The sequence below is a fragment of the Pyrus communis genome, chromosome 14 (assembly GCF_963583255.1).
Source record: "Pyrus communis chromosome 14, drPyrComm1.1, whole genome shotgun sequence".
Taxonomy (NCBI): Eukaryota; Viridiplantae; Streptophyta; class Magnoliopsida; order Rosales; family Rosaceae; genus Pyrus; species Pyrus communis.
This window is the reverse complement of record NC_084816.1, coordinates 808,215-836,155: the sequence shown is the minus strand read 5'-3', so window position 1 is coordinate 836,155 and position 27,941 is coordinate 808,215. Positions and strand designations below refer to the sequence as shown.

Sequence of the window (27,941 nt, the reverse complement as noted above, 5' to 3'; positions counted from 1 at the left end):
ATTAATTATTTAATTAACATCTGTATCTTCTACAACATTATTTATTTATTAATTTGTTTTTTAATTGAGAGTGGTATTTTTCCTTCTTTGAAAGCTCCAAGGTGGGTACTGTGCAAGTGTGTTGTATGACGTTGTTGAATGTTGACGAGGCTAATCTCCAATTAAGCACTTTGGGTTTACAGCATGCCACGTGCGGTCTCGTTTTGTCAACATCTGAACCGGATTTTCAGGCATCAAATTTGTTAAATTTTACTGTTACTAATTGTAACTCTTTCGTCACTACATTTTCTTGATGGCTATAATTATCACTACTTTTTCTTGATGGCTATAGTTAATTTTACCTTTTCAGTTCCAGGTCAGGGAATGGCATATTAAATTATCAGGAAGTTCCCAAAGGTACCGTTTGGTACGTGGGACGGGACGGAACAGAGTGGGACAAGACGTTCCGTCCCACGTTTGGTGCGCTTAAAACGGGTAGAACGAGCTATTCCACGGGACGAGTTTTGGATGAATTTTTGTTCCATCTCATCCCCCTGGAACAACTCGTTCCACATCCGTGTAACACAAAATTATAACTTCTCCGTCTCCTTCTTCTTCCTCCTTGTTTCCATCCGAGGGCATCTTTGCTCCCGTTCCGTTCCGTTCCGTCCTGTCCCGTTCCGTCAACATACCAAACGATACCAAAGTGCCTTCCCTCTTTCACGTCAGCAAATGGATTATTAAATTACGAGGAAGTTCCCAATGTGCCTTCCCTCTTTCATTCTTCCCTCCTTATAATATAGAAATCAAACATCTCTAACCATTCTCATTATCTCTCTCTCTCTCTCTCTCTCTCTCTCTCCTGCAGAACAAAAAATGAAGTGTGTTGTTAATAATTCTTATGATAAGTTCTTAAAGCCTTTTCTCCTTGCACTTATTGCAAAGGCAATCCATCTACTCAAAGTTCTTATAATTGGTCCGGATAATCATGATCGCGATCGCGAGCGAGTCTTAGAAGCCGCAGTGCATCACGTTGCAGACAGGAGGACTAATTATAAGTACTACAACAACTTAGATTGGCCAGAGATAATCATCATGTTTTGCTTAACGTCGGCCATTGGACTAGCTATTCTCTCTGTCCAAATTCCCTCCGGCCAGCTGCCTGTAATCTTTTACTTTCTTGGACTATCAATCTTGCTTGCCTTTACTTGTATCTTGGTAAGCAAGTTTGTTCACTCCAACTACTGTCCCGCCGGAATATCAATCCCCCGGCTTTTCCATAATTTTGGCCTCTTCTTTGGAGTCATAGCCTTCTTCATATCCATCACCATCCCATTTCCTTTGTGGTTCAAATGTGCTGCCTATTCTATATGCGTCACCGCCTTCCTACTTATAGTTCTCTGTAATCTTCACTTCAATAAATTATACAAACCTCATGATACCCCAAATAATTCAGCTTCTAAAAACGCCATTGATCCTGCGGTAGAATCATGCCAAAGCGGTACTAGTACCATTGATGATCAAGCATGCATGAATAATATGGTGTGACGTGAAAGAGCTCTCATGTAACCACGATGTTTATAAATATCCTGACTAGTGGCCTGCAGTACTATATATACAACTATTTATTCCTCAGAATGGGGATCTCGTATTTGTCGTAGGTTTCAATGTCAAACTGTTTCTTGTTATATTTGGAGTTTAGTTGTCTGCAGCCTCACTAATGCTATGTTTCATCTAATCTAGTAAATTAATTTGGTACGTCTCATCTTCTCGTTAGTTGGTGGGCAACGACTAGTACACGACCTCTGTTAGTTTTAGACTCTCTTCAAACTGAACATATAAAAAATTTCTTTTTCAACTAATCATTTTTTAATCAGACATAGTCCTCTACATTACATTTTTTATCCGTCTCATGAACCAAGCTCTAAAATTGGAATTTTATTTCGATCTTATTGACGGCATGCATGGATGGTTTTACTTTAGTTGATCATATGCACGCTTTTCGTTTTCGCTTGGAAAATCATCTAGTACCATGGTAGTGCGACTTTCCAAGTGATAGGGTATTCTTTTTCCATTGCCAAAGGGTGATGCAAAACCCCTGAATTCAAATTTGAATTCTTGGAACAAGAAGAGAATACCGCAGGAAATTACAATCCACTCGGAGCTCGCTATGAGCTCGCACGGCTAAGTAAACCCCATAACAATCTAAGCCCAACCGACGCCGGAGGGCTTGTTTGCTACCCTAGCGCGGCCTCGGCGTACTCCTCTGCGAAGCTCCGGCATTGCTCAAACCCATAAAATGAATTCGTACGGTGCTTCAACGATTCGATCATTATATTATTAATCCCGCAAAGCTTCTCGGCAGGCTTGGGCATGGCTGGAATTTTGAAGAAATGGGTCGGGGCGGAGTAGAATTGGAGGCAGTCGGAGGTGAACTGGGTCGGGTTGGGGTCCGATTGGGGGGGATTAGGGTTGGATTGAATGGTGGGAGGTTGGAAGTTGGGGGGTTAGGGTTTGGTAGAGAGGGCGAAGAGGGGGGAGAAAGAGAGAGAGGCGCCGAGTCCAACTGTAGGATGATGCGGGAAAACAGAGGAAAACCAAATGAGAGAGGGAAGGGTTTTCGGGGTGTGGACAGCGTGGCTGCTTTGTTATGACAAATTAGGGACATTCGTCAAATAAATACAAAAGATTATTTAACAAATGTTGGCCAAAACAAACAGATTGTTAACCAACCCTACTTGTTAAATTTTGAAATGCAAGGGTTATAAAATGGGAAGTGGATTGAATTACGGCGCAGTGCATGAAAAAATACTCTAATTCACAAGGTAAGGGACTAGTTGGCGACTTTGTCAAAATAATCCGCCCTTCTGAGGGTTAGGATGACTCAGGAGCATTTCAACCTTTTTTTATCATTATTGTGTGATTCACTAGTGCTAAAAATAGAACCAAGATGTGCCGTGTGAAATACAGGTTTGAAATGCAAAGGTTATCAAATGGGAAGTAGATTGAATTCCAGATGCAGTGGATGAAGAAAAGTGTCTTATCCACAAAGGTAATTCACCGCATGTCGCATAGCCACAGTAGTCCACATTTTCGAGAGTCGATAAGACTCACATTGGTATTTCAGCCTCTTATAGCCACCATCGTACTAGCGTGTGATTCATCAGCATTAGGAGTTGAACCTAGGACATGTCGTTTGGAGTACGAGCTAGAATTTGTCCCCAATCACTGAATCATCTTGTGATAGTTTTTGTCATGTAGTATCAAAAAGTTATGTAAATGAATTTAGAGAACTAACATTTTATCAACACATCAAAACCTTTAACCTTTTTCTTTACAGTTTATCACTCAATGTCAAATTGAGAAGTTCTCTAGCAATGCTCGAACGCCTTCTTGCGTGTCTTAAATGATAAGTTAGGGTACCTATGTTGATAGTTGTCCTATGAACATGAAGGTAGTGAGTACATGCTTGAGCCTCCTCAAATGGTTCAAATTCCTTAAGTTTTCAAACTGGAGTGAGTGATATTCCCCCACTTATTCGAATTTAAATTTTGTTTTCCTATAAGATAAATTTGAAATTGTTTCCTCTAGATACATTTGAATTCTTGAAACTAGAAGAGAAAATCCGAGAAAATTACATTTTACTTAGAGCTCACTATGGGCTCGCACTAATAAGTAAACTCAATAAAAAAACTAAGTCCAACCTAAGTGATTACAAAAAAGATGAACCCAAGCAAACAAATCCTTAGGAAACTAAACTTGAGACCAATTTATCATTTAAAAGTGGTCAAAGAGATTGTAAAAAAATGTGATACACATGACATTATTCTTATTTTATATTTCACAACAAATAAGTCATCTATCCACTTCAATTCATCATATCTTACTCTATCGACTATCGATCCTTCTTCCTTCTCCATGTAGAAAAATTATGTGTTTGAACCAGAAACTTTAAATTACAGGTAATGCAAGGGAGTCTAAATTAGTAAACAAAATTTGTAAATTAAATTATGTTTCACCAATAGGAATGAGCAAACTTATTAACGCTTAAGTAATAATCTAATTATCACCTTCCATGTTATTTAGTTTATAAAATTTTGTTGACAAATTAAGTCTCTCTAGCATTACTCTTAAATTACTTAGAAAATGTATACTTAAATTTTAAAAATGCATTTCAAGAACAATAATAGTGAATTATTCAAGAGAGACATGAAGCCTAATTTAGTACCGAATATGTCATTTATACAAGTCGAACCTATGAATTTTCATTTATAAGTAGAAAGAAATATCTCTAGACGATAAACGTGGCTACAACAACTTAAATTGGTCGAGGATAATTGTGGTGTTTTTCTTCATAGCTGCAATTGGACCAGCACTCCTTCCCACACCACCCCTCCCCCCCCCCCCCCCCCCCCCAAAACTTATGACTCCAACCCCCCTAAAACCTATTATTGTCTTAGACTCGCACTCTTACTTGCCTTTACTTGTATCTTGGTAAACAAGTTTGTTCACTTCATCTACTGTCCTGCCGAAATATGGATCCTTTGCCTTTTCCATTATTTCGGTCTCTTGTTTGTAAAGGAAATTTGAAACTGAATTATAGTAAGTCGAATTGTGTAAGCTCAACCCGATAATGAGTGAGTATTCATACATTCATTTATATAGAGTTACAATTGATCAGGTTGTTACACTTGAAATATGCCACCGAGCAACCACAGGGTGTTTGGAAAGGTATTGTGTGATTACTATTGTCTTGGTTTACACATACGTCTGAGTAGTTCAAGACATCATGTTTACTGATTAGCCAAGTAAATCTGATAGTAATTCACTATGAAAGGTTCAAAGCCAAAAGTCACATATATATCTCGATGCGGTACTTTTCCTACTGAATTTTCTCTCCAGTGTCTGCATTGTCATTTGCATGGTATTGAGTCAATTTCCATTCAAGTGGGGGATTGTTGGAAAATTTAATAATAATATTATTATATTAAATTTATTAATTGAATGGAAATTAGAAGTTGAGCCTTTTGGTATAAAGATATTTCTACTTAAATGAAGTGTTGCAACTTTTGACTCTTCATGAATAGGTACATACTTTTCAAGAGGTATCTCACATTCTATAAATAAGGAAGCCCCCTATGATCACAAAAATAACTTTTCATTGTTTACATAATCATACATACAGTGCCCTTAATTTTAGAGAGTCTCATTGAGTCCATATGAGAGAGTTTTCAACACAATCGTGGTTCATGGAACCTTCTGATTTGGAGTGTTACTATTACAAGGTGGTGATCGTTGTATCTTGGGAGACATGCACGGGTCAACCATGAGCACCGTAATGGGGCGTAAACTTGTCTTAAGGACAAAATGTCCAACACTTGCCTCGACCGTATTTTCTAGGTTTTTCTAGTCCATTATATCATGCTCATTTAACATTGGTTACTCCATGCATTATTGTGATATATATAAATGCATGAATTATTTCTTGATTTTCAATGTGATTTATTATAACAATTAGACCCAATTTTTCTAACACCATGCGAAGGCAGTGATAGGATTACAAGCACACCACAAAGTAGCACACAAATGTCCTATTGATTTTCCTTATTAACATTAAGATTTGTCAATTGTAGCATATGAAAATAAGGGTCTTTCCCGCATAAGATTGTTTTATTTAACTGCTTACAATGTCACAAAAACTGGGCTGCTGTCCCTACTGACCAGCCACCGAAAAATAATTATTAAACTGACTTACACTTATCTAAAGTCTACGAAACTTTATATGCAGATACTAGACACACAGAGCTACACTCATAAGTTTTGGGATTTTTGGAGTTGATTTGCTATTTAAATTAAATCAGACAGAAACAAATTTTAAGTAGTTCACAAATTAAGAAAAACGAGTTAGGGAAATTGCTATCCACCACCAAATAATCATGCAAACAAGTTATGTTTCATTCAATTTCCTTTTATTTCCGGATGAAGATGCTCGAGTTGGCTCGATGTTAGAACCTAACCTATTACTCTTTCTTATGTAGTATGTTAAGAGAATGACGTTTTCAACTTAACTTAGTCTCTAGCATGCAATCTAGAATGACATTTTCATATATTTAACAAGTAGAAATCATTAAGAACGAAAAGAGTTTGAGTCATTACAAGGCATCGTAAGTACTGGCGTTGTCTTACTTATCCTAGAAATTAGTTCACATGTTAATCGCAATTAACAAGTACTACTCTAGAACATATGTAGGTCTTCATTCGACAAGGGCATGCACACACATATTCATAGCGTTAGAATCCTAGATATGCTTACTACGTATACATCCATAGAAAATACATAAAGAATTCATCAATGAGACAAGTAATGAAGCAATTTTCGTCATTTCATAAAAGAAATTGAAACGAAATGTCATAACAAGCTTGCAATCATATTCGGGGCTTCAAAACAACTCCTAACTACTAAAAATTAGTTACACATAATCCTTAAATAAAACCAAAGGAAAGACACAAGGTTGAGAAGATAAAACCGAAAGAAGAGAATGCCAAGATTTCCCCCTTCCTTTCCTTCCTTCCCCAACGCTGCTGTCTTGCCTTTTTTTGCTTCTTTTCTGCTGCAACCTGCAACCTTTTTTTCTTTCTATTTTTCCTATTTTTTCTCTCATATTCCTTTATTGCTTCCCTCTTCCTCGTCCAACTTATTGCTGCCTTGCTTTCTTCCCTCCCATTTTCATTAGCTACACCTTTCCATTTTTTTTTTCTATTTTTTTTTCCACTTTGTCGCTGCAACCTGCAGCCTTTTTGTTCTTGCTTGCTGCCCCAATTTCTTCTCCATAACTCACCCCACTAACAACCATTTAGTGATGACAATAAGTGAGAGGAAATGGTAAAACAACTGTAACTCTTTAGGTAACCTTTATGCCAATTACTCCTTCTTAATCCTCGTCTTTAATTCCATTTCCTCTGACATTTGAATAGGTGTCAGCTGGCTTGTTGTTGGCTGCATCAGTTTTGGCTGCTAGATTTATTGGATTTATTGCTTTCATTGCAGTTACATACTGTTCAGCTTCTTGAGAACCTTTCAGTGTTAAAACGGTCATAACTTTTTCTAGAAAAATGATATTAGCAATCTGTGAAATGCTCCAGAAAATAGACATCCATAACTTTTCAAGCATATAAGGCTCATTCTCTAATTCATTTTGAGCTGTCCACAACTTACTTCCAAAGTTAGCTGATTTGCATAGGTAGTTTTAACAAATTTGTTACTTAAAATCCCACTTGTGCTATTTTTCTTTTCTTTGCTTGAAAAATCCTACAAAACACAAAAACAAAGTAAATAGCTCAAAAATATAAGGAACTAACTAAGAAAAAACAAGTGAATTTGATGTAAAATATATATAAATATGAGCTTATCAGGCAGTACTATATTACTACTACTGATCATGCATGCATTAGCTCAACTGTTGGAGGAGGAAAACTCTAATCTATCAATCGCCCCAGTAGGCATGATTAGTATTTCTCTTGTTTGACGAAAGTATTTGGCACTGCTTATTTGGATAGAGTAACACATTGGAGAGATAACAAAATAATATACGGTTTATATACGGGAGGTTCAGTTATTATGTCATTGAGGTGTTTAAGTTAAAAACAATATCAATAATTTCAATGGCAGATCATGCTAAAATAAAAAATTAATCTTTCTTTTTAGATTAGATCACTGTAAATCTACAAATTATATAATAATTACATCCATTTGTGGTAGTTGAGCTCTTTTGCTTTCCTATTTGGCCAAGCAAAAACCATCCTTCTCTTTGCTACAGAAATGAACCTTTGAGACATGCGTTCCATTAATTACTGCTAACGTTCACGATGTCCTCTTTCGATATAAGCATCTTCCCTTTGTGTCGTCTACCGTTTACATGTGTCCGATCAGGTTCCCCTCTTCCTCGAGAGAAATGCGACATACAAATAAGCTGCGTCCCATTCATCTTCCGATAGTGTGCTTTGATCTCGGTTACCAGGGCGTGGTGCACAAATAGTCCGCTTTAGCTCAAGATATTCTGGTATTTTCATATACTCGTGCACGAATTCATGGGAGTTGTTACAAAAAATTAGCTCCATATCGCACTCTTCTACCAATGATTTGAAAAAATCAAACGGGGCTATCCATTCAGGGCAATCAATAGCATCCTCCGGGTGAAAGGTATACTCAAAGGGGCATAAACTCTTGAATCTTTCTAGAAAATTCTACGTCGAAACGTATCTAATAGACGCTATTACCAAAGCTCAACCCTTGATCAGCTTCTCTAAGCTTTTGATAATCACATTCGCATCCGGCATTGTTCCAATAAAAGTACCGCCAGGACGAAGCATAGCCGATACATTAGTCAAGTCTCGCCGCGCACGCGCCTCAGTAGACCAGGAATAATGCAAGCCAAACTGACAATTGACGATGTCAAAGGGGGCTTCTTGGGCTAGGGCTTTTTCCAGACGAACCTCATAACAATCTCCAGTCTCCACATACAAGATGCGCAGGAAATGTAACTATATTTTATGAACATTGTAATGGTTTCGACAATCTTCTGTCAAGCCTTGAGTTATATCTTTGCCGACATAATACCCAATTTTAGCCTTTTCCCATTTGATGAGATCACCCCCTTGCCGCATGCAAGATCAAGAACAGAATCTCCTCTGCGCTAATTTAGATGAAAGCCTCCTAAAGTTATCTCAGTCAGTTCTCAGTCAGTGTTAAAACACTCTTAACACTCTGTGTTAGTTCTTAGTCAGTTATCTCAGAGCCTAAAACATTCAAAGTTGCTTCTAAAGCACCAGAATGGCAAAATGCAAAGCACGAAGAGATAGATGCACTGCATTCTCAAAATACATGGGCTATTGTTCCACTTCCAAGTGGTAAAAACCTGGTTGGGTGTAAATGGGTGTACAGAATTAAAAAGAATGCAGATGGTACTGTTGCAAGGTATGAGGCAAGGCTTGTAGCAAAGGGCTATAGTCAGGAGGAAGGTGTAGACTATGGAGAAACATTTAGTCCTGTCATTAAGCCTACAACTATTAGACTCATTTTTGCTTTAGTAGCTCAGTTCAAATGGCAGCTAAGGCAATTAGATGTGAAAAATGCCTTCTTACATGGCTTTTTACAAGAAGAAGTGTATATGGAGCAACCTCCAGGATTTCAAAGCTTACAACATCCATCAAATTATGTCTACAAGCTTCAAAAATCGCTCTATGGGTTTAAACAAGCTCCAAGAGCTTGGAATGACATATTCACCAATTTTCTACCTGCACTAGGATTCAAGCCTTCACAGGCTGATCCATCTTTATTTGTTCAACATTCTAATCCAGGTATTGTAGTATTACTGCTATATGTTGATAATGTTATCTTAACTAGAAGCTCATCTCAATTGATTTCTCAAGTCATTACAGAACTTACTATAGAGTTTGAGATGAAGGATTTAGGTAATCTGCATTATTTTCTAGGGCTGCAAATTAGTCACACAAATGAAGGCTTATTTGTTTCCCAATCTAAATATATCAGTGAGTTGGTTGACAAAGTGGATTTGCAGGATTGCAAACCCTATGCTACTCCATGTTTGCCATATCACAGACTTCTAAAAAACGATGGAAAGCCATATCATAGCCCTGATCAATACTGAAGTGTGGTTGGAGCCCTTCAATATCTCACATTAACAAGGCCGGATATAGCCTTCTCTATGAATCAAGCATGCCAATTCATGAATAATGTCCCAATGTAATTGCAATCAAAAGAATTCTTAGGTATCTTAAGGGTATATCAAATTATGGAATTCGCTTTACACCAGGGTCGATGCAGACTAGGCTGGGGATCCAAATGATAGAAGATCTACCTCAAGGTTTGTGATCTTTATAGGGTCTAATCCTATATCTTGGGCATAAAATAAACAACACATTGTGTCCAGGTCATCCACAGAATCTAAGTATCGAGCTCTAGGTATCACAGCAGCTGAAATAGCTTGGATAAGACAATTATTTTGTGACCTACACATTCCTCTTTATCAAGCACCAATGATTTACTGTGACAACATCTCAGCTATATCTCTATCAACCAATCATGTGTTTCATGCAAAGTCTAAACATATCGAGATTGACTATCACTTTGTTCGTGAAAGAGTTACAAGAGGAGATCTTCAAGTGCAACATGTTTCATCTGCAGAACAATTTGCTGATATACTCACAAAGGGTTTATCTGCACCCTTATTCCAGCAGCATTGTAGCAATCTCACGCTTAGTTCACTTGAGCATGAGATTGAGGGGGGATGTAAGAGTGTAAACAAACACAAAGATGAGAATCCAAGTGAAGGGAATTTAAGGTTGTAGATGATGACAAGTGTCACAAGATCCAAGGGAAGTTATAAGGTTGGTAGAATATGTTGGTTATTCGAATACTAGCTTATGCATTAAGCAATGTAATCATATAAACACTTATAGCAAAGATGTAAGGAAAGTAACTTGACACTCAAGAAATACAAGAAAGCTTTTCTCTCTCTCTCTCTCTCTCTCTCTCTTCTTCTCTATATCTACAAGTCTGCTTTTCTTAATGGTCTCCATTGAAGCTACTGCTTAATCTTTACACTTAGATGGATGATTGGACTACCTTCTCGTTCTTCCAGAGTTTGATTCGTCCATGGACTGTAGTGAGTCGCCACTCTACGAGCAATCGACTTCGTTCTGTCAATGTCATCCTCCATGGATTGTGAATCGTACCCTCGTTTCATGGCAAAATTATTAAACAAAGTATTTAAGAATTTTGACGTACTCTCGCACACTCATAACAATACTTTATTATTTCCCTATTTATAAAAAGGGTACACAAGACTAAGCTAAAATAGGAAATAAAAGCAATGCTAATTAGACGTGGAAACCACAAGGATACGGAAACTAATGCCATTTCCAGTCAAGGACGGCTAAACGTAGTCAACGGCTATGTTTTAGTCCTCTGAAAATCAAGTTTTAAATACTACTTATAGGCTAAATTTTTTCATTTCCAACCATGCAAGCCTATAATTTATTTTCATTCTTTTTTTTTTTTTGCCACTTAGTTTGCCCTTTACATGTTGCATACCCTAAGAGTCAAATTTAGCTTGATTCTTTAGTCCACTTCTCTTTAGCCCTTTAGTTGAAGACTGATTTTATCAATTTTAGAACTAAATAGCTTTGGTTCAAGATTGCCCAAGTATTCTTATTTCTTCTAAATCCACAAGGAAACCTTAGTAGGTTTGGAATAGTTTTCTCCTTAATTCTATTACAGTATACACGTTGCAATTTGTAGATGATCTCATAGCTAAACATTTTACTATAGTTCTATAAAAGGGTCTTAAGGACTAAATGCAATGCCACCATAAAGTTATACACTTTTTTTTTTGGTTCAAGAAATATCCATGGCTATGTTCAAGAAACTCTCATCTCTCTTGCTCTACAGGTTATAATTTATGACACAAATAATACTTAGCTACTCAAGGGTTAAGTACGAGCTCTTACTCAAAATTCTTCGTTTCTGATTCATACAACTCCATGTTTATTGATAGGATTTTTACCAATTGCAAAACTAGGGATAAAAACACAAAAAAATATTTGTAAGAGTACAAGGTTTCGTAGTATAGTAGCTCAAGTAAGGTCATTCTCCATAGGAATTGAATAAATAATTTGTATTTAAACCATTTCCTAATTAATTATTAGAAAACAAAGTTTCAAAAAAGATTGATCTTATGCAATTCTGTTAATTACTTATGAATTTCCATACACATGCTTTGAATGTTAGTTTCCTAATACATATTTTCCTCGTGATGTTTAAGTGAAAACGTATATAAGACATGTAACCTGTCTGTGATGTTCATATCAAATATAAACATGCAAGGCTCATAAAGCTTTATGAAAACCCTTTGAAAAATCACGCAACCCTTAAAAGCGTAATGTTCGCCTTAAGTGAACTTACAATTACTAATCACAAGAAGCTCCCCTCAATTTCAGGGTGATGTTCCAAAAAAAATTGCTTAAAATTACTTGTCTAAATACCTTAATGGTCGCGAATCACTAAGACAATTAAATAGTTTAAACATAATTAATAATTCAAAGCAAGGATGCATCCATTCATAAGCAAATTAATAAAATCACATATTCATGCTAGGGCTCATGGCCTCACCCTAGCAAAAGGACTAGTTATGCATAATCATAAAAAATAAAAATAAAAAATTAAAGAAAATATCATTAACTAGAAAAGGGATTGAAAACATCTTGTATGTAAAAAGTCTGAAATTCTCCAAAATAATGTGCCGCCCCTCTCTCACCCCAATGGCTAAAAAGCCTTATTTATACTACTACAAAATAAAACCCTACCTAGAGAAGGTCTTAGAATAAGATTAGGAAATAAAATAAATTAGGAAACATAATCCTAAGTTGACTAGTAAAATTCGTCCAAAATCTGCACTGTCATGTTTTAGACCCATATCTGCTCCAAAACCAGCCCAAGATAGCTGGATGTAAAGTTTGGAATATGCTAAATACTTCTCCAGAAGGCCACGAACTCATTAGAATTCATATTGGGCTCTAAAAATCACAATTAAGCCAAAAAACGTCACTTTCCAGCACTATGCATTGCTTCTTTATTTCTTCGCCAGAAAATAACCATTTGGGAGAAAAAGTCGAAATTTTGATATGAACAAGCCAAGGAACTTACAAACGTCCTCCAATTTGAATCACTTCAAAATTCGCCCATTTAATCATGTTTTGCTCCAGAAGAAATAGAATGTCCTGTATTGAAAATGTAAAGTAAAGTATCAAAATTCTACCAAAATAATTACCAAAACATACTGAGAATAGGATAAAATATATAATATAAAATCGACTCATCATTTATAATAAAGATCATTTCGTGCTTATAATAAGAACTGTTCATTTTCTACAAAGATGATATTACAGAGCAATTTACATTATGAATAGTTATGATTATAAATATGAAATTTTATATTAGCAAACATGAAGAAATTTGGGTAAGAATAATCATGCTTGAGTAGCCAAGCCCTTTCATATTTTTCTACACTTTGAATTTTTCAAGCACCAAATATTTTAATTTCGAGTAGGTTTTTTTTGTTAGCACTCCACGTCTTGCTACATACATCTCACATAAAAATGAATTATTAAATGACATATATACTTGATATGAAATGATTATTTAGGCCCCATAAAGATTTTTTAAAATAAAATAAAATTCTGAATGCACCGCTAAATTAATTATTTTGAAGCTACCTAAACTAGGATGTTCGATTCTCGCCAAAGATAAATTTGAACAACATTATTACTAGTTCATTGTGAGGTTTAGTCTATTCCCTAGATCATATCATTTGTTAAAAAAAAAAAAAAAAAAAAAAAACTAGCAGGTAAAATACATAATCATGATTTGAAGCCATAGTGATTGTTAAATATATTATCCTATTTGAAGAATGCAATTGAAAATTTAATGGAAAGACAATGATTTACACAGAAGGTCCTTAATGGAAAGTGATGGAAACATTACGGAGAACAGCAAACCTATGCAAGTGGCTTTTTAGAACAGTAATTAAAATGTGTTGAGCTCTTGTACGATGTTGTAGGTTTGAATTCCGTTTTGCAATTACTCTAACAAAATCTATTTTTGATAAATAAAAAAATAAAATAAAAAAACCGCAACAAACGTATCGGAAAAAAAGTTCGACAATGACTTCCTCACTCAGCAAAACCACATACAGTGAAAGAAGAGGAGATTGGGTTCGTATCTGAGTGTTGGAGGAATAAAGAATGTGCCATCGACGTCGTTGATCCTGCGGTTCCAGAACCATACGGAGGCAGTACTATATTACCGCTGCTGATCGTGCATGCATCAGCACAACTGTTTGAGGAGAAAAACTCTAATATATTAACGTTTCAATCGCCCCAATATGCATGATTAGGATTTCTGTTGATAGAGTTGAGTTTACAAACCTTGTGTTAATATGAGTGAAGCATCTCCCGGATAAGTATTTCTCTTGTTTGATGGAAAGTAGTTGGCACTACTTATTGGAAAATAGAGGAACACGTTGGAGAGATAACAGAATACTATACGGTTTAGACTTGGGAGATTTACTTATTAAGTCATTGAGTAGAAAATTTTCAATGTGTTAGGAAACGGTTCGGTATACTCAGTATCATAATACAATTAATTGAAAAAAAAAATTCTATTTTCCAACCAATTGTATAATTGCACTAGGTGTATTAAGCTGCGGCACAATGAAAATTCTCTCTTTATGAGGTGTTTAATTAATTACGAACAATATCAATAATGTCAATGGTGGATCATGCTAGTCCTAAAAATTAATTTTTGTTTTTTTTCAGATTATAATATGTAAAGAAAGAATAATATTAGGTCACTGTAAATCCACAAATTAAATCGAATAATTACATCCATTTCAAGAATTACACAGTAGAACAATGTGGGAGTTGAGCTCCTTAATTTGCTTTCCTACTTGGCCGAGCAAAAATCATTGTTCTCTTTTGCTACAAAAATGAGCCCTTGAGACATTATTGGTGTGTTCCGTTAATCACTGCTAACGTACACGATGTCCTCTTTCGATATATGCATCTTCCCCTTGTGTCGTCTACCATTTACATGTGTCCGATCAGGTTCCCCTTGCTTCCTCAAGACAAATGCGACATACAAATAAGCTGCGTCCCATTCATCTTCTGATAGCGTGCTTTGATCTCGGTCACCATGGCGTGGTGCACAAATAGTCCGCATTAGGTCAAGATATTCTGGGTGTTGGAGAATTGGTTCCTATTTGGGTGTTGGAGGACTAAAGAATATACAAGAATATGCGAGGTTGATGTGGGGTGGGGTACATCAAGATCGTAGAGTGTATGTAGAAAGTGGCGATGTGAGGGTAGTATGTAAAAGTTTATGGGTGTATTATGATAAACTTTAATTGAAAAAGTAAATACGAAATGTATTCAATATGTAGGGTGTGTTCAACAATACGTAGGGTGTGGATAAAACAATCATTTCAATTAACACACTAATTAGTTTCCTAGATTTTTATTGATCAAGCATTGATCTTGACCTTTCATATTTTCCTACACGCTGAATTTTTCAAGCACCTCATATATTAATCTCGATCAAGACACTATGTTTCAGAGCATGTAAAAAGTGTTGGGTGTGAGAGTAGTATGTAATTGTTTGTGCGTGTATTATTTAATTGAAAAAGTAATTTTCAATGTATGACATATTCAGTATGTGGGGTGTATGTTGTAAATTAAACAACTCTTTAGATTCACAAACTAAATTAGGTTCCTAGATTCTTACTGATTAAAGTATTGTTCTTAACCGTGTACTTTCCAACACTGAATTTTTCAAGCACCAAATTATTTTAATTTCGGTTCACATTATAAGTGTCCTAGACTTTTACTGATAAATCATTGTTCTTGACCATTTATGTTTTCTTGCACTCTGAATTTTTCTAGAGCCAAATAATTTAATTTCGATTCACACACTTTGACTATCCCATTTGAGACAACCATTTACTTGTGGTGGGTCTAAAGCGCTCGATTAGGATAGGTAACATTTGAGACAACCATTTACTTGTGGCGGGTCTAGGTGGTTGATTCAGATATGTAACATTTGAGGCTATCGGTGGGTTTAAAGAGACTCTTTCAAAAGTAAGATTCTCTATGTATTCTATATCACCTTATTTTTACCACAATACTTTATAATATTAGCATATAAATTAACATTAAATTGTGAGGTGACAAAGAGTTCATAGAGAATCTCATTTTGAGACATTCTTCTTGGCCTTTCTCGTTGATGAATGTTACGAATTTAGTTGATTTTTTTCTTAAAAAAAAAAATAAATAAATAAATAAAACCATATCCCAGAAAATATGTCATCAAATTGTTTATGATTTAACATAAGATAGTGCTATTTGTGGTGGTGTGAGAGGTAAAATGGATGTGTGGATATCACTACCCTTTAACCTATTAGAAAACTACCCTATTAGAAAACTAATAAAAAGACACTACAAGCAAACGATCTTTGCTACTGATGAAAATACACTTCAACTTATTTACGTTATTGCTACCGAACTTCAATTTATTTACAAAAATATCACTGCATTCAAACTTCAACTTATTTACAAAAATACTACTACTTCTTTTACTTTTTTTGGGTCCTTATTATCAATAATTGATTTTTTTTTAAACAAATTTTTTTTATCTACACTAAGATGTATATAGGAGGTAGGCTTAATCTCACAATGAGCTAGCAATAATGTGGTTCAAATTCGCGTTTACTGAGAATCAAACATAAGACCTCTCACTTATAAGATGAAGAGGAATACCACTAGACTGTAATACTAAATGGCTTCAATAATAGTTCATTAAATGTTTTTCTTTAATATTTTATTGTATGAAGCCTATTCATTAGCTATAAACAGAATCGTCTCTCAGATTTTGAAAGCATACATAAAAATGTGACTTTTCTAAACTTGAAATATACCAACTAGATTGGTGGATTGCTTTACAAAAAATTTGGTAGAAGGAGGCATGAGGATGAAGCCATGTAACTTGTACTAGTACAATACATATAAAGTCAGAAGGCCAAAAAGGTGAAACAATCATAATTTCAAAAATACCACTCTCTAATTAAAATTTATAAAATAAAATAATCTAAACTACTATTAATAAAACTCTCTTTGTCAACCAAAAAATGGTGAAAATACAATTTAGTCTTTTACTATAAAATAAAATGACGGGTAGTAAAATATATTCATACAAACTAAATTTGACAGTTTTTTTAAAGTCTCATCCAAAAGTGATCCTAACATCGTCTAATTTAAAAAATAAAAATAAAAACTTCTCTATCCAATTCCAAGTTCCCCTTTTTCTCCCTCTCCCTTAAATATTTCCACATAGTTTAATTTATAGTCTTCTAACTACATGGACAGTTTTTTTCTCAAAAAAAACTACATGGACATTTTTTTTTCTTTTTCTTCTTAATTTTTTTAAAATAAAAAATATAAAAAAATATTTTGAACAAAATAAAAAATTAGAAGTAAAGAATAACAATCAAAGGAGCAAATTGTTACAGGGTGTGGTAAGATACTAATAATTACATAAAATCCGTCTGCACAGTAAGAATTCAGCACAACTAAAAATCCAAAGTCGAATCGCGAATAATTATATAAAATCCGCATGCACGGAAAGAATTCAGCACAAAAATTCAAGGTCGAATCATTTTCGACAATTAACCGTTAAAAGAAATACTAGCAAAGACTTGCTCAAAAAGCAAGTCTAGACTCCACCAACTGGTAAGCTTAATAGAACTTTGGACTATTGAGTTAAAATTACTTTCTGGGCAACTAAAGCTCAACTAAAGTTTGAAATTCCCACTGGTGTCTAATAAAAAAGAAAACAAGTCGAGCTGTTATTTGCGAACTCAGAAGCTGTTGACTCATGAATATCTAGCACATAGTCAAGCAGCCTCAAGAATCTGAATCCCTCTCCTCATAGTCAGCTACTTTATAAACTCTTTTGTATCATACCCAAGCGTGGTAAGTCAAGTTGGCTAAGACAATGTTTCTTTTTATGCGTACCGATTGAGTTTGAATCTCTTTTACTGTAGTTTATAATAAAATTAGTAACCTATATTATATATTCGACAATCGTTCGAATAAGAAAAACTCATTTATGGATCGAACAAGGGCCCCAATTCATAACAGCACTCTTGTACTATTCTTTCGAGAATTCAAAGAGGAATATGTGAATTAGTTTCTTTTTGTACGTAGTCGACCTTAATTTGATTAAATACATAGGTCAGTGTCCCCGTTTTTTCAATTTTCACCTGGCGTGTGTATTTGATAGTGTTTTGAGGGATGCTAGTGTGGTCGATCGTCCACATGTGCGTGTAGTTGTGAGCTTTCACACGATATGTCGACAGGAACTAATTTATGCACACTCTTATTCATCTTCTGCACATTATCTCTTAATTTTGGCCCTTGATCCTACTTTATATGTTCAATTCAACGGCTGAAAGAAAATAAGAGCGTGCACAAATCATTTTCCTATATCAATGCTCACAATCACATCCACAAACATGTAATCGAATGTCGCTAGCTTTAATTAATTTTACTTTTCCTTCTTTCTGGCCTAATTTTCGTATTAATTAAGTTCCCTCACTTCTTTTTCTATCTCTTTCATTCTTCCCTCCTTATACTATATATAAATAAACATCTCTAACCGTTCTCACTCTCTCTCTCTCTCTCTCTCTCTCTCTCTCTCTCTCTCTCTCTCGTGCTGAACAAAGATGAAGTGTGGTGTTAATAATTCTTATGATCAGTTCTTAAAGCCCTTTCTTCTTGCACTTATTGCAAAGACTATCCAACTACTCAAAGTTCTTATAATTAGCCCGGATGATCTTGATCGCGATCGTGAACAAGACCTAGAAGCTGCAATGCAACAGGTTGCAGACAAGACTAATTATAAGTACCACAACAACAACTTAGATTGGCCAAAGATAATCATCATGTTTTGCTTCACAGTGGCGACGGGACTAGCGCTTCTCCCTGTCCAAATTCTCTCCGGCCAGCTTTCTGTAATCTTTTACATTCTTGGACTATCAGTCTTGCTTGCCTTCACTAGTATCTTGGTAAGTAAGTTTGTTCACTTCAACTACTGTCCCGCCGGAATATCAATCACCCGCCTTTGCCATAATTTTGGCCTCTTCTTTGGAGTCACGGCCTTCTTCATATCCATCAGCATCCCATTTCCTTTGTGGTTCAAATATGCTACCTATTCTATCTACGTTGCCTCCTTTCTCCTCATAATACTTTGTAATCTTCACTTCAATAAATATTACAAACCTAATAGTTCTAAGTACCCAACCCTAAAGATTTCTAAAACAGCCCTTGATCCTGCAACAGAATCATGTCGAGGCGATACTAGTACTATTGATGATCAAGCATGCACAAATAGTATTGTGTGATGCGAAATAACTCTCATGGATGCCCTGAAGTGCTGGTGAATAATTATATATGACTATATATGGGATTTACTTTTCAGAATGGGCATCTCATATTTGTCGTAGGTTTCAGTGTCAACTGTTTTTTGTTATGTTTGGAGTTTAATTAGTTGTCTGCAGCCTCACTAGTGCTATGTTCAGCCTCACTAGTGCTACGTTCATCTAATCTAGTTAATTAATTAGTTATTCTATTTCTTTTAGTGAAAGTACTTGTGTCCACCGCTAGGATGGAGAGTAATCTCTACATAGGGCATTGATTGCCCATAACATCTGGATTTACATCTTTCATTAATGAAAGTTTATTTGATGTTGTGAGTAATAGCTCTAATTTTTTGTTGTTCAAGAATTTTTCTTTAGACAGTTCATATGATCCATATATCTACAATGTTTTGAACTAAATTTCAATTTTTCAATGTTTTAGCAGTAGTTAGTATATTGTTCCATGGAGCTAAGATCCAACATATGGAAGAAACAAGTGTTTCCACGACTTTACTGCTCAAATGTGACGTATTTTAATCGTTAATTTTTGGATAAATTACATTTTATCCCCTCAACTTTAAGTCACATAAAAAACTTATATCTTATCTTTAAACATTGCAAAATTATACATCGACTTAAGAATTCGTTGCAATATCAAACATCCGATAATTAATCCGCTAATTTTTCTTTCAACTGTTAACATAGCAGAATCGGAACCCACTCTTTTACCTAACTAGATTGAAAAATTAATTAAATATTAATAAATTAAGAATTTTTTGAGTAGCATTCGTTATCGTTCCCAACCAAAAAAAAATTAAACCCTAACAAAGCATCCAAGGGGAGAAAGAAGCCTCCATCTGAAATTACAGAAAGCAGATGCATTGTAGCAGCAATGACAATCGAACTACGGAGGGCAAAGAAAATCAGGAAAACGAAAAGGTCCTCAAGCGGAGGAATGCACCGAATGGAGGCGAAGCAGCGCACAGAAGAAGCTATTGAAGCAGCAGAAATGGGAAACCAAAATGGCAGACAAGAAAGCTCAGGAGAAAGTGCAGAAAAGGAGAGAAGAGCGTAAGCGGAAACAATGGGAGGATAAGTTGGAATCATATTTCCATTCATGCTATCAAGAGCTTGTTGTATTCGTCGAGCTCGTCTTAATACACATCCCACAAGCACCGGACGCGTTTGCCGCAGCAATCACGCAGCTCTGGCTTCTCGGCCGGCAATCCATGTCCTTTCATTTTCTTCGGATTTAGTCCATGTAGTTTACAAACTGTCCCAATTCTAGAACACACATAAATAAGAGTAATATTCAAACAGTGCAATATAATTATGTCTCCTCTCTCGAACGCTTTCATCTTTCCTGGAATTATTTTAATTCTTGCCGAATATATCCGATCAATTAGAGTAGTGGTGACAAAATAGTATTACAAGGCATGAGCCCACATCGATGATAGATGCAGTTCACTTGAACCAAAGAGGAAAGGGGATGGTGATGGAAATGAAGAAGGCACCGAAATAATGGAACATATGAACTCTGACACAAGGTCATTTAGATTTCTGAACGAATTTGCTAACCATGATACCAGAAAAGGAAAGTGTGATTGCGAGACCGAGAAAGCAAAAGGTTAGAGGGAGCTGCTTGGAGTGAAGTTGGATGGGTAGTAGAGCCATTGCAATAGCTGTTGACAAACAATACGCCACAATGATCATTGCCCATTTAGTCTAAGTTGTGCTTCCCAGTGCTCGAGCTGGTTTCTGCTGGTTCAGCTGGTATTGGTACTTTTTCGGGGTCAAGATCATCGTCCAACGGCGGGCTATTGAATATCTTGTTGAGTTGTTGCAGCAAAAATGCCTTAAGGCATAGCACCAGTAATATAGTACATTTTCCTGCACACAAGTTGGGGTGGAGGAAGGGAGGGAGAAATGGGTTTGTTATTTCCACGAGAGAATTCATTAATGGTAATACATACACAAGAACTTATATCCCTCGCTATGATCCCTTTGGGAGTATCATTTGTTTTTTTTTTGGTTATTCGAAGGGAGTATCAATGTCTAACCAAACAGAACTTTAATGTTTTTATTGTCAATTCCAAACCAAAGCATGATCCACGTACCCCTTTGTTTTTCATAAGGTAAAACCCCATAAAATGAAGTCTTTGCACTTTAAATAAAAGATACATATATTTAATAAGAAATTTTAAGAAAACTCTCTCCATGAACATTGTTTCTTTATTCGTCCACTAAAAAAAATTATTTATCTTTCGTCCACTATGTTTCCCCTATCGAACGTTTTGTTTATGAGGTATTCTCCTTGCTTGCTATAGCCTTATGTATAGTAGCGGTGTCAGAATAATACTACAAGGCCTGAGGCCACATAGATGAGAGAAGCGGTACATCTGAACCAGAGAGGAAATGGGATTGTGACGGAAACGAAGAAGGCAGTGACTCCGAAGAAAACCCTGAAATATTGGAAGAGAGAAACTATTATTCGGGGAGAGTAGGAGTGCTGGATAAATTTGCTAACCATTATACAAGCAAAGGCAAGTAGGATTGCGAGACTGAGAACGCAAAAGGTTAGAGGGAGCTTGTTGGAGTGAAGTTGGATGGGAATGAGAGCCATTCCAATGGTTGTCGACAAGCAATAGGCCACGATAATCTTCGCCAAGTTTAAATTGTGATTCCTAGTCCTAGAGCTGGCTGCGGTGGCTGACAGCAGTGGCGGTGGTGGTGGACCGGTGGTTGATCAGTCGGTACTATTGTTTCTAGGTCAAGATCATTATCCAACGCGCTTGCTGCAAAAATGCCTGATAAGGCACTGATAAGCTCTAGCAATATAGTAATTCATACTTGTAGCTAATAACCCTACACAGCTGGGGAGGGAGGGAGAGTGATGGTTTAATTTGTAAGTCCATGAGAGAATTCATGGTAGATTTTATACACCTTGGGCAGAGCTAGGCTTATACGTCCATGAAGGACCATGATAAGGGTGGGCTCCCTTTTTAGTCATAGTGGAAACTCCATCTTAGCATGTTAGATTATTTTCCTCCCATTTCCTCTCCCCTGGAGTGCCCTCCTACCTATCTTTCCTCTTTTCTTTCTCTCTCCAAGCATGGGCATAAACATTCCACTCGGACGTACGGACAGCATTTGCTATCTATTTAAAAACATATCTCCAACACAAATGGTCAAGTCAAATTAAGCTTGGTTTTTCTTTATACAACTCAAGTTTACATCATTAGTTACATTGTAACCAAGGTTGATGATAGCATCAGATAAGAAATTGAATTCACTAAAGCATGCCTCCAAGACGTGGACAATGCATCAAGCACTTTTTTTTTTTTTTCTCTAACCATTAGAACCCACCAATTCTCATGATCGGTAACAATCCAACCTAATAACCCAAAAGAAGGATCTAACATTAATTCCATGTCTAAATCATCAATGATTTTATTAAAACAGTATACATTTAAGCTTAGATACAAATGAGGCTGCGTTTTTCCTTATATAGTTACCATTATTTGGAATACTTCTTCATGTCCTTGGGTCAAAAATGAACACGGATAACCTTGCTAAACAAACTGGATCTTGCAGCTTATGGTGGGGATTTTCGAGATTTTGTGGGTTATTTTCTTGGTGGTTTATCTCAGAGTTTGGGACAATCTTTCTATGCGGAGCTTTATGCTGTCAATCTTGCTGTGGAGTTGGCTCATGTGCGGGGTTGATGGAGTTTGCTCATGCGTAGGGTTGACAAAATTTATTGCTTGAAAGTGACTCTTTAGTGTGACATCTTGCTTTACTTCTGACTCATTCTCTTTTCCTTGCTTTATGAGGAGTAAGGTGTTGGGAAAAACTTAGAGTACACAACTCTATCACAAGTGTTGGAGAGACAACACAAGTAAACAAATTACTTGTATTACACACATAAATTATTACAACACACAAACTCTCAAAGACACTCTTTAGAAGCAATGACACTCGCTCACTTTCTAGAGACAAACTCTAGATCACTCACACTCCTCACAAGACTACTCTTACTTCTCACTCTCACTTGGTTGCCTACTTCTTCTTGGTTGGTTCTTTCTTACTTAGCAATACACACACACACACACACACCTATTTATAGGCATGTTTGCCGACTTCTCTCGCACTTTCTAGTGCATGTTCATGCACACACTGCACCGACATATGGCTTTTCATAATAGCCACATATTGTACAAGCTGCTAGAACTTTCTAGTACATGATTATACACACACACCCACCGACTTAATAGGATAATGCTAGAATTATCTGGCATATTGTTATGCCTACATGATGCACCGACTTTGGTGCTTGAATTTTCTGGATTTGTGTAGAATGGGCTGGGGTTGGACTCTTTTAACACTCCCCCTCAACACCAGCTCATTATTTTCTCCATGCTAAGTTGACGATGAAACTTTTCAAACTTGTCGGTGCTCAAACCTTTAGTGAAGAAGTCCACAACTTGTTCATTTGTATTGATTTGTTTCATCTTAATCTCTTCTTGCAAGACATTCTCTCTAATGAAATGATAGTGTACCTCCACATGTTTAGTTCTTGCATGAAAGATTGGATTTTCCGCCAAGCGAATTGCCAATTGGTTATCACAGTACAATGATATTGGATAATCTACTGTTGATGTAGATCACTCATCAACTGTACCAGCCATGCGTTCTCTTAAGCTGCCATTGCTACTGCTCTATATTCTTCTTCTGTGGTTAACAAAGACAATGTTGGTTGTCTCTTGCTGCACCACGAAATTACTTCAGAACCAATTCTAAAGACATACCCAGTGGTCGATCTTTTGGTGTCATGATCTCCTGCAAAATCTGCGCCATAATAGCCAACCAACTTACCGTCTTCACCTTTCTTGTACAGGAGACCATAGTCAATTGTACTCTTTACATATCTCAATATTCGTCGAACTGCTTCTAGATGAGGCTTCTTTGGATTTTGCATGTACCGACTCATCACACCAACTGCATAAGAAATTTTAGGTCAAGTCAAAGTCCAGTAGATCAGACTACCTACCAATTGTCAATACATTATTGCATCTCCCAAGTCTCTGCTTTCATATGCACACATCTTAGCATTAGGTTCAATTGGTGTTGAGATTGGTTTGCATTCAAGCATCCCAAACTTCCGCAACAAGTCCTTTGCATACTTTTGCTGACACAAAAATATCCCTTCTTGTGTGCGATCAACCTCTAATCCAAGAAAGTGCTTGAGTTGTCCAAGTTCTTTCATCTTGAAACGAATTGCCAAATTCTCCTTGGTTTGATGGATTTCTGCCTCATCATCGCTTGTGATGATTAGGTCATCCACGTACACCAGTACGACAGCTAACTTTCCTCTTTAGCTTTAACGAACAAGATGGAATCTGCATGCGCCACTAAGTAACCACTTTGTGTGAGAAACTCTGCAATCTTAGCGTACCACGCTCTTGGTACTTGTTTCAGACTGTAGAGTGTTTTCCTTAACTTGCACACGTACTCAGGATGAGCTTTGCTTTTAAAGCCCATTAGTTGCATCATGTAGATCTCCTGATCTAACTCTCTATGCAAGAAAGCATTCTTCATATCCATCTAGTATAGATTCTAATCTTTGTTAGCTGCTAAAGCAAGTAGGACTCGTACAGTCGTAAGCTTTGCTACTGAACTAAACGTTTCATCATAGTTTAGTCCATACTGCTGAGAGAAGTCTCGAGCCACCAACCGAGCCTTGTACCTTTCAACTGAACCATTAGGACATCATTTTACCTTGTACACCCATTTGCAGGATATAGGTTTCACATCCCTTGCCTTTGGCACCAAATCCCAAGTCTGATTTTGCTTAAGCGTAGTGATTTCTTCTTCTATAGCTCATATCCATTCAGAACTATGTGATGCATCTTCAAACGTCTCAGGTTCTTTTACTGCTCCATCAACTATAGCAGCATTGACATATTTAGGATTTGGCTTTTGTACTCTAGTTGACCTCCTTAGTATGATTGTGGAATTGATTCTTCCACTTGACTAGGTCTAACTTCTCCTGGTTATTGATACACACCAGTTTGCCAAGGACTCTTAGGTACTTCTTGCTCGACATCGTCTCCAGCAAGCAAATCGTCAGACTCATCTGGACTTGATTGAATTTAAGCAACTTGGTCTCCCAGTTTCCCTTGCAACGTATCTTCAATTTCTTTCGAATTGGGCAACGCCTCATTTTCTGAGCACCAAAAAGATGATGCTTCTACGTCCCATTCTTCCTCCAAGGCTAGAGACGTTATGGCGTCCTAGTCATCTTCACTTTTCTTCTCTGAGTTAGCAACATTACTCTATGCGGGCTTTTTGAACCAGCATTCCTTCGCCATATGGCCCTTCTTTCCACAATTGTAACATTTACCCTAAAACCTTTTATTGTTCTGGGACTGACCACGGTTGCCGTGATACTTCGAAGCTCCCCGAGGCCAAGAACTCCCTCCTCCTTGATGACCTTTTTCCTTGTCACCATTTCTTTTAGATCCACCATTAGCACGCTGCTTAAAGCTTCTTTTACTTTTGGTGTAGAACGCTTCCTCCTCACCTTTTAACGAGACCTATCCCATTTGCTTTGCCAAAGCTTCTTGATCGGCAAGCAATGACACTCACTCACTTTCTAGAGACAAACTCTAGATCACTCACACTCTTCACAAGACTACTCTTACTTCTCACTCTCAATTGGTTGCCTACTTCTTCTTGGTTGGTTCTTTCTTACTTAGCGATACACACACACCTATTTATAGGCATGTTTGCCGACTTCACTAGCATTTTCTAGTGCATGTTCATGCACACACTGCATCGACTTATGGCTTTTCATAATAGCCACATATTGTACAAGCTGCTAGAACTTTCTAGTACATGATTATACACACACACCCACTGACTTAATAGGATAATGCTAGAATTATCTAGCATATTGTTATGTTTGCATGATGCACCGACTTTGGTGCTTGAATTTTCTGGATTTGTGTAGAATGGGCTGGGGTTGGACTCTTTAACATAAGGTTTATATCTCTTTACCTTGGCATCAGGCAGATATAGTCTCTTGACCTCTACCGCATGGCGTGCTGCAAACAACTCTAAATACAAGGCCAACATAGACCCCTCAACAGGACCAATCGTAGCCCCTAGAAATTCACCCGTGTGATCCCTAAGCACGACACCATAGCCCCTCCTCCCCCCTCCCCCGAGAGCCACCTATACTCCAAGCCCCATCAAAATTACATTTGATCCATCCGACCCTAGGTTTCCTCCATTTTTGGATCTCCTTAGCCGTCCTCCAAGTCAGGGGTTTGTGCCATTTATGAAATTCATGCATCCAACCCTTAGTCCTCAAAACAATCTCCTATGGTGGCATCCGAGTCCCATTCCACAACACCACATTCCTATGTTTCCAAATTTCCCATAACAACATCAACTAGAGCTCGAAACCAACCATTGGGAGTTACTGCACACAAATAACCATCCACTACACAAGAGACATTCGGTCACATCCACCATCCACCCTTAGCCCCAAACTTCGAAACCACACCACTCTCGCCAGACTACAGTCTCTAAATACATGCTCTGTTGACTCTACTTGTACCCTACAAACCACACACGCCTCGCCACCCAACACTTTACTTTTGCACAAATTCAATCGTGTGGGTAAAGCATCAAAACAAGCACGCCACACCCAAATCTTCACCTTCCCCGGAACACTCGCATTCCAAATTTTCTTCCAATCTTTCTCCCCCACACCACCAAAAGAGGATGAAGATCCATCTACTCCTTTACAGTTATTGTCAAGTAAACCCCGAGCCACCTGATAAGCACTCCTGACTGAGAACTTCCCATTACGTTCATAATGCCAAATTCGCCTATCTTCAACATCCCGAACGCTAAGCAGAATACTTTGGATTAACTCCATTTCCTGGGATGAAAAAAGAACATTCAGTAACTGGAGATTCCACTGCTTCGGTATACCGCAGATAAGCTCATCCACCGTAGCCTCCATATCCCAGTTCCTCAATGGTGGCGTTAGAATCCAAAAAAAGGAATCCCTCGGAATCCAATTATCACTCCATATACAAATTTTCTGCCCATTGCCCACTTGCCACTGCTGGCCTTTGTGAATCACCTACCTTGAAGCTGCGATGCTTCTCCAAACATACGAACTATTAGGAGTCACTGGTGCTTCCATGGTTAGATACTAATATTTGGGTATATTATGACAGTTGCGGTTAATGGAAAGCCCATTGGTCCGCGGGTATACATCCAATTTATGCTTAAATTTTTTAGCATTTGGAGGATTAATATGTATATTTTCTTCATAAAAACATAACTTGTGATGAGAATTTCAGTATCTTTAAATGGTCTTGTAGGCTGCTTTAGATTGGTTATACATTTATCCAAAAGGAATTCATGATCTTATAATTTATACCAAGAAAAAGTATAATGATCTAGCGATTTACATTACTGAAAATGGTAAGCATTAATACTTTCATCCTTAATTGATTGCATCATCAACATTTCACATGTGTATATATAAGTAAATTTAGGTGTTTTAAAGTCTAAACTCAAAACTAAATGCAAATTTATTTATTTTTAGATAAAATTATCAACACAGATGATAATTTATTATGTTGCAGGTGTCGATGAGTTCAATAATCGCAGCTTATCACTTGAGCAAGCCCTTGAAGATACCATAATGTTAGACAAATAAGGAATATGGTTGGAGTCCTTGTGTAATTGTATATAATATTATTATTGGAAGAATAAGCCGTCCTACAGCCGTCAAGCCGTCCTACCTTGTCCTACCTACACAATAGCCGTCCTACAGCCGTCCTACCTTGTCCTACCTACACACTAGGACGGCTACCTTGTCCTCTACAGCCG

General features: G+C 36.9%; 1 protein-coding gene and 1 pseudogene across 1 annotated transcript; both read right to left on the bottom strand.

The window, feature by feature from the left end:
* Positions 1 to 6,911: 6,911 nt before the first annotated feature.
* LOC137715565 (mRNA cap guanine-N7 methyltransferase 1-like) lies at positions 6,912 to 10,718 on the bottom strand (annotated as a pseudogene).
* Positions 10,719 to 23,721: 13,003 nt separating this feature from the next.
* LOC137715564 (secreted RxLR effector protein 161-like) lies at positions 23,722 to 24,629 on the bottom strand. The gene is made up of 2 exons (XM_068454911.1): positions 24,392 to 24,629; positions 23,722 to 24,023 (listed from the first exon to the last, which is right to left on the bottom strand). Exons 1-2 carry the CDS (start codon positions 24,627 to 24,629, stop codon positions 23,722 to 23,724), a joined length of 540 nt encoding a protein of 179 aa, XP_068311012.1.
* Positions 24,630 to 27,941: the final 3,312 nt, after the last annotated feature.